The 7,500-nt window shown below is 45.0% G+C and overlaps 1 protein-coding gene across 1 annotated transcript in view; it reads right to left on the reverse strand.

Moving 5' to 3' along the window:
* The window catches only part of syne2b (spectrin repeat containing, nuclear envelope 2b), a 105,368-nt gene that overhangs the window by 39,287 nt on the left and 58,581 nt on the right, over positions 1-7,500 (reverse strand). Inside the window, exons 71-78 of the mRNA XM_081724799.1 lie at positions 7,451-7,500; positions 7,251-7,352; positions 6,966-7,124; positions 5,210-5,284; positions 4,826-4,990; positions 4,621-4,731; positions 2,868-3,218; positions 842-1,030 (exon numbers count right to left, since the gene is read on the reverse strand). The exon at positions 7,451-7,500 is cut by the window's right edge and continues 103 nt beyond it. Coding sequence (XP_081580925.1) covers positions 842-1,030; positions 2,868-3,218; positions 4,621-4,731; positions 4,826-4,990; positions 5,210-5,284; positions 6,966-7,124; positions 7,251-7,352; positions 7,451-7,500 — 1,202 coding nt within the window. The remainder of the gene's footprint in view (positions 1-841; positions 1,031-2,867; positions 3,219-4,620; positions 4,732-4,825; positions 4,991-5,209; positions 5,285-6,965; positions 7,125-7,250; positions 7,353-7,450) is intronic.

Consider the following 7,500-nt stretch of genomic DNA (forward strand, 5'->3'; position numbering starts at 1 on the left):
TTTTGATCATGATTTTTAAAAATATTACCCACGTAACCCTCGAGACCAAAGCAATGTCTGCCCATCCTGCCAGCTTTGTAGCAGTAAATCGCAATGTTTGCTCTCACACCTGAAAACAAATAGCAGTCTCTCTCTCTCTCACACACACACACACACACACACACACACACACACACACACACACACACATACTGAACGGCCATGAGCTCTCGTGCGCTTGCAGACACTGCAGATTCACACGATAAGATAAAATTGGGCTGGCAGCTAATCATCAACCCAGTTTCAACCTGAAGACACCAGGACAGTGGATAATGTTTTTTAAGGTTGCTGTTAATAATAATTCCTTTATGTGGACTTCATGACGACTTCATGTAGATTTAATGTAGCCTGTATGTACTTCCTGAATTATTAAGCTGTTTTTGCCTGGAGGGTTTTGACGCTTTCTGAACTAATTTGATATATAAATATACTCAGGTTTGTTTGTGTAAGGCTGTAGTCCATGCCTGCATTTTGAAATCTGCAAGTGCACACGCACACACACACACACACACACACACACACACACACACACACACACACAGACAGACACACACACATACATATATACACAAACACACACCCTCTAAGTTGGTGAGATATCAGTGAAGTGTATATTAACAAGCTGAAACTTTGCCAGACCACTGGCGAAAAAAACACACATCACAGTGAATAGACGAACAGTTTTAATCTCTACATCTCCAGAACTACTGACCTTTGTTCCAATGACCATTTACCAGTCTAGTTGTGTAAGTTCATGTGTGTGTGTGTGTGTGTGTGTGTGTGTGTGTGAGACCATGCTTACCTGACAGCACTGGAGCTGTTTCTCTACACTGTCCTGCATGGTTCTGTTCCGATTCGGCAGCACCGGCCCTGTGAGACTTAACTGGGCCTCTTCCAGCCAGACCTCCAGCTGTGAAGCTCTCTCCTGGCAGGCAAGAAAGAGTCCGTCGCTGGGGAGGTGGCTAGTGCAGTCCCCTGCTTCTCCTGGGCCCTAGAGAATGTAGATGGCATAGCATGCACTGACCCATTGCATTCCGAGAGATGGAGAGAGAGAGAGAGAGAGAGAGAGAGAGAGAGAGAGAGAGAGAAATAGTAAGGAAGAAAGAAAGAGAGAAAGAAAAAAGAGGTAAAGAGAACAGGGAGAGGTAGAGGAATGTGCAGCAGAAATATATCAGCTGGAGGCCATGTCAGGAGAGGAAGAAACTGTGGCTCACACTGGAGAGCGCAGATGTAGCACAGGTCTAAAAACACACACTACTGCGTGTCTGTGTGAGAGCAATGTCTGGCTCTGTGGGTGTGTCCACTGACCCTAAAAACAACAAGAGTTACTGCTTCACCCTTTCGGAGTATAACTCGTAGAACTAGTATACATTTCTATCGCTCTCTCGTTCTCCTTCAGACAGACACACACACACACCCACATCTACACAGTTAATAGTTGTTTCTTTGGCTAGCATTAGCTGTTCTTGCCATCTTTACTCTCTCTGAATATGATAGTACCTAAGCTGTCATTCTCTTTCCACCAAACTATCCATCTGTCTTCACACACACACACACACACACACACACACACACACACACACACACACACACACAGTTCTTACATCTTTCTCGATCTCCCACTCTCTCATGGTCTGATCTTTCACTCACTGGCTGTCACTCTTTTTTCATGGCTCCACCCACCTGTGTCTTTAAGTACTTCCTGAAAGAGCTGTCAGTTTCAGTTTGTTAGACCAAAAAAACCCAACACACACACACACACACACACACACACACACACAAATAGCAGTACCGTGTGTATATGTGTGTGTGTGTGTGTGTGAAAGAGGGGATGGACAGAAAGAACATTTTCACTTCTCTAATATGCATTCAACACAAAATTTTACTATCCCCTTTTATGTTTTGTGTTTTATGTAAAACATATTTCTTTGTAATTCTATGATACATTAAATCACATATCAAGTATATGCGAGTTTAGTAGTATGAATGAACCTTCTAGTAGTTAATAATTATTAATAACTATTATTGTTCAAGGAAGCAGCCAAAAAACAAGGAAGTTCCTGATTATGAATCCCTCCTCAAATATCTTGTAGCCTGCTATTAGAAATAAATCCTTCGCTGCTAACATGTCACTGACAGCTCTTTACCCGGGAGTACACACATTACCCTGGAACAAATCTCACAAAGTTTACATTGTTTTCCCTCTATGAGCTGATCTAATATAATCAACGTTGGCAGGACCTATAAGTGCCTTCTGAGGATCTCCAGAAGCAATTCAGCAATTTGACACTGGAGACACCGACATCAAAGGAGAACTTGGCAAGAACTTGCTGGTGATGCTACATAACTGCAGTCATATCAGGCTTGAAGGCAATGATGACTAGAAAAACAGCAAGTATTTGCTTCAAAGGCTTCTGCAGACAGAGATGTTTTCTGCTGGTCCCCGAACAGAGGTGGTACTGGCTCAGTTTATCGTCGTGCTTATTTGTGTGTGGCCAATGTGTGAAAACCACAGAAACGGTCGCAACTCAGTGCCAGATTCAGTGAATGAGGCGTGACGATAGCGACACCTTGTAAAATCTAGCCTGGTAGTCACGCGGTAAAAGAACACAAATGTGTATGATAAAAAAAAAACATAACAGAACTCTCTTTGTTTTTGAAACGTGAGGAGGTCAATAGCGCAGTAGATGTTTTGACCAATCAGAGCGGTGCATGCTAGTGTGTGAGGTGAGGTGAATTAGAGTTGGGGGCGTGATAGTTAGGAAAGGCTCACGTGTGAGTTCAGGGGAAGCAAAGGACAGCCTGCACAGCAGCGCAGCCGAACTTACCAGTATGATCGCTGCCCGAGTCCTCCCTGGCCTGGGTGTGAACACGGTCTCCGAGTGTGTGTCCTCGATGTGTATAATCTCAGACTGAACGTTCTGTAATGGCTGTACTGCTAGGGGCTGTGTTTCTACAGAATGGGCAGGTGAGTGTATATTCTGGTCTGGGCCTAGAACACTGAGTTGATGTGTATTGACTGTGGGGACTAGACCTCCCACACTGGAGGCCACTGCATGCGTTTCTAACGTCTTGTGCCCCGGAACTTCCACAGCCTCCGCAGAAGATGCCGGAACTCCCCCTTCTTGTGCTGGCTCCTTCCCTGCTGACCTGTCCTTCTCTTGGGCAGAGGTCATGACCTTAGGTAGATTCACTGTGTCTCGAACTTCTGCAGATAAAGTTTCCGTGTGACGAGCGCGTGAGACCTCTTTAAACATGTGTGTGTGGGACGAGAGGGCGGGGCGTGTGAGTGTGTGTGTGTCGCCCGTGTGTGTCCTCGGGCCCTCGGGACTGATTCGCTCACCCCTGCATACACCTCGCTCCTGACACACAGACAGAGAGAGAGAGAGAGAGACGGCCAGAATGGATCACTGTGCACGGTTTATTTTCGTTTCTCATTCTTTTAGTTCGTTTTTTGCCCTCTGTCATAGCAGATAAATCCGAAGACGCTCGAGGAGTTCAGAGAGAAGGAGAGACGAGAGGAAGAAGGAGCGGACATGTGCAGAATATGAAGAAACACACCAAATAAGCTACACCGGAATCAGTGCATTTACATGGCAAAAAAAGAACAATAGAGGTCAATACCTTTAAACAAAAAACATACAAATACATTTTATTCTGTCAAACGGCAATGAACTTAGAAGCGGGCAAAACCTTGATATCAGGGAGGATGTGTAATTTTCCACTTGGAACACAGAAGTAGTTTGTTATGTAAACAACAACTTTAAGGAAAATCAATAACTTAGCTTTAACGGTTTAAATATCCATTAGCATGCACTTGGCACTGAAGATCTGGACAATCCAAGTAAATGTCTGACATGAGCTTACAGTAATAGCCACTAGTCAAGACACTTAATATAATACAGTCTGTTGTATTACACTTAATACACAATAATACTATCTGTTAACTACAGTAAAAGTCACATTAAGTCTCCATTAAAAACAATGTGGAAAAAAATACCTTTTTACAAAAGTGAAACACATGCTATAAAAAAAGGGATTTAGGATGGCACTGAGGTTGTAGACTAGTACTGTATTTAGTAGTCAGAACGATTGCAGCAGGTACCATGCAATTACATAAATGAAAAATTACACTTGAAGATTTTCCCCGCTTGGAGAGAAAAAAAAAAAAAGTCATTTTGGAAAAACGTTATTTTGTGATTGAAATAAGGCACTTCTGTGTATTTTTATTAAATAACTGGTGTTTATTGTACTATCAGTTTCATAAAGTGCTTGGATGTTGAAAGTGTCCAATAATCTATTATCAGTGCAGCTTGGCCAGAATGACTCATACTCTAAACTGTAGCCATTAACCTCTAATTCAGAAGCTGTGGAAATCCCAAGAGCGGTCAACAGAACATTTCAAATCTTTTTTACTGAGGCCCAGTATACCTTAAAAAGCAATGAACAGCAGAACATCCAGGAAGTAAGCGTGAAAGTGAGAAACCAAGGCCTGGCTGAAACAGGACAGTGGTAAGCTGCTTGTAGATTCCACAGTTTTCTCAATAATACTGCCCTCTGTCTCTCCAAGCAGAGCCATACCGCCCTGCGGAAGGATCCCGCTCCGAATCGGACCTCGTTTTGCCTTACGGCAGCTCGGAGCATGGCCACCATGTAAATGCACTGAACAGAGGGATCTAGTTCTAGGAGATCCTAGACAAAAGTGTTCCGGGAGTGAGGTTTTGGTTCTAAAAGAGCCGCCCTAAGGCTAAGAGGTCCTGTAAAGTGTGCTCTAGCACTAGGAGACCACACACTTTAGCTGGTTGCTGGAGGGGGGTTTGGAGGGCTCTCTAACGAACAGAGTTTCGGTTACCAGGTCTCTGGGGGAAGACTGCGTCCGCACAGTGGCCGGGGGTTTCGGAACAGCTTCCGAGGTGCTTGCTCCTGAGGGGAGACATGTGCCTTCTGCCACCTAGAGAAAGCAAAAACAGTGGGTACGAGTGGTCCTACACCAAGGTGGTTGTATTAGAAGCTGTTACAAAACAAACAGATCTTCCCCTTTGCGTTTCACTTGAGAAGATTCCCGACAATTCAGCAGAACGGAACTGTCTTGACCCGGTTACCGCCGACGCTGAACCGGACATAAGCAACATGGACCAAAACCATTCCGATAGCTTGGCTTCGGAGGTACCTTGGAATCAGTGTCTGTCCTCTCCCGCTGTGCGGAGTCCACTGGAACATCAGCTGGCGTGGGTCCTGCACAGACCTGCGCAGGAAGACACGTGAGTCAGTAGAAAGTTCCACTCCCCTACACAGCATGAGGACATCGAAGGAAAGAAGTGCAAGCTCAGTAGCCTTTAAAAGCTCAGCAGGCTCAGTGCCTGTAAATGCCCGTATCTGCATGCGCAGCTCACGTCTAGTACCCACTGCAGCTGCAGAAGGAGAAACGCGAGCGGACAGGAATGTGTGACCACAGTGCCTCCTTCAGGCTGAAAAGTGAAAGCACGCGGACAGGGGAAGCAGTTTACCGTGTGTTTAGGGGGATCTAAAATGTTAAACAGCAAAATGAAAAAGGTTTATTGTTAGATGACTTACGATATGACAGACAAGCAGATTACCAGAATATTTTTGTGATGTGTGCTGAAGTCAAAACATGAAAAGAAAAGAACCGAGGAGGGGGGGGGCAGAGGGCAATGGGTGATGAAGAGTGAGGAAGACATAAAAAGGAGAAAGATGGAGGAGCCCAAAAGATGGTATCAGTCTGGGTGGAGACAGATGATGACACAAAACTGAGTGGAGGATAAGCTGAAACCAGCCTACTGCCGGCCTATGAAGAGGAGCAGCAAATGATCAAGGTTGTAAAGACGCAAGAGAAGAACCAGGACGAAGAAGTGAAAGACATGGGGGATACAGAGGGGACATTTCTCTCCGTAGGTCCCTTTGCTGCTGCAATAAGCCGGCTATGGCCTCACTGCTACAGGGATTTTTTTTTTTCTACTCCTTTGGCTCACTCACTGGTACCTTTTTAAGTTTTGGCAAGATTTCCAATTGCTGCATCTATAAAGTGTAATGCCATCACTTAAACTCAACTTTAACCTCAACTTCAGAAACAGAAAACATTCCTTTATGCTCATTTGCTATTCAAAGAAAAGGTACCAACAAAACGTTCCATTTTGGAATTTATCCCCACAAAGTAGAGACCATGTTGTATGTCAGCAATTACTTGACAAGCAAGATATATAGTGATGTATGCATGTGTGTGCAAGTGTCTGTATGTATATGATTAGAGTTGTATGTGTGTGTGTGTGTGTGTGTGTGTGTGAGAGAGAGAGAGTGTATGTGTGTGTATGTATGTGTATGTTTGTGTATGTGTGTGGGTGTGTGTGTGTGCATGCTTGTGTGTGGGTGTGTGTGTGTGAGAGAGAGAGAGTGTATGAGTGTGTATGTAAGTGTATATTTGTGTGTGTGTGTGTGTGTGTGTGTGTGTGTGTGTGTGAGAGAGAGAGTGTATGTGTGCGTATGTAAGTGTATGTTTGTGTATGTGTGTGGGTTTGTATGTGCATGCTTGTGTGTATGTGTGTGTGTGTGTGTGTGTATGCTTGTGTGTGTGTGTGTGTGAGAGAGAGAGAGTGTATGAGTGTGTATGTAAGTGTATATTTGTGTGTGTGTGTGTGTGCGTGCTTGTGTGTGTGGGTGTGTGTGTGTGCGTGCTTGTGTGTGTGTGTGTGTGTGTGTGAGAGAGAGAGTGAGTGTATGTGTGCGTATGTAAGTGTATATTTGTGTGTGTGTGTGTGTGCGTGCTTGTGTGTGTGTGTGTGTGTGTGTGCGTGCTTGTGTGTGTGTGTGTGTGTGTGAGAGAAAGAGAGTGTATGTGTGCGTATGTAAGTGTATGTTTGTGTGTGTGTGTGGGTGTGTGTGTATGTGCATGCATGTGTGTGTTTTCTAACCCATGTGTGATCCGGGGACCTGCTGCTCTCCTCATTCATCCAGCCAAGTCTCTGCTCAACAGTGGACTCCTTCACAGTCATCAGTGCAGCTCCAGGCCATGTTAACACATTCTCCCTAACGTGAACGATCTCAGTCTGCCCCTGATCCAGACTGCTCTCCTGAACACAGACACACACGCACGTTTGTGAACCTGTTAAACATTTCACACCAACATTACACGCCAAAGTAAGCACCAGTTCTGTAAGGTGGTTTGTAGGTGCTCTAGGTGTCATAACTGGTTCTACCTGCGTGTCCTCTTCAGCAATGCTTGGGAAAACAGTGAGGGGTGCCCTCTCACACGGCCCAAGAGGAGGCTCCATTACCATGATGGTGTCTTCCAGAACCAGCTGAGAGGAGACCGGATCATTTAGAATGATCAGGGAGAAAGAGGTAGAGAGAGGGTGTCTGTGGGCATGTGTGTGCGCGCGCGCTCGTGTGTGTGTACCTGCTCTAGTTCCAGTAGTTGATTCAGCAGTAACTCAGCACTCTTGAACA

Source organism: Electrophorus electricus, chromosome 12 (genome assembly GCF_041902795.1).
Source record: "Electrophorus electricus isolate QZ-2024a chromosome 12, ASM4190279v1, whole genome shotgun sequence".
In the NCBI taxonomy this organism is placed as follows: domain Eukaryota; kingdom Metazoa; phylum Chordata; class Actinopteri; order Gymnotiformes; family Gymnotidae; genus Electrophorus; species Electrophorus electricus.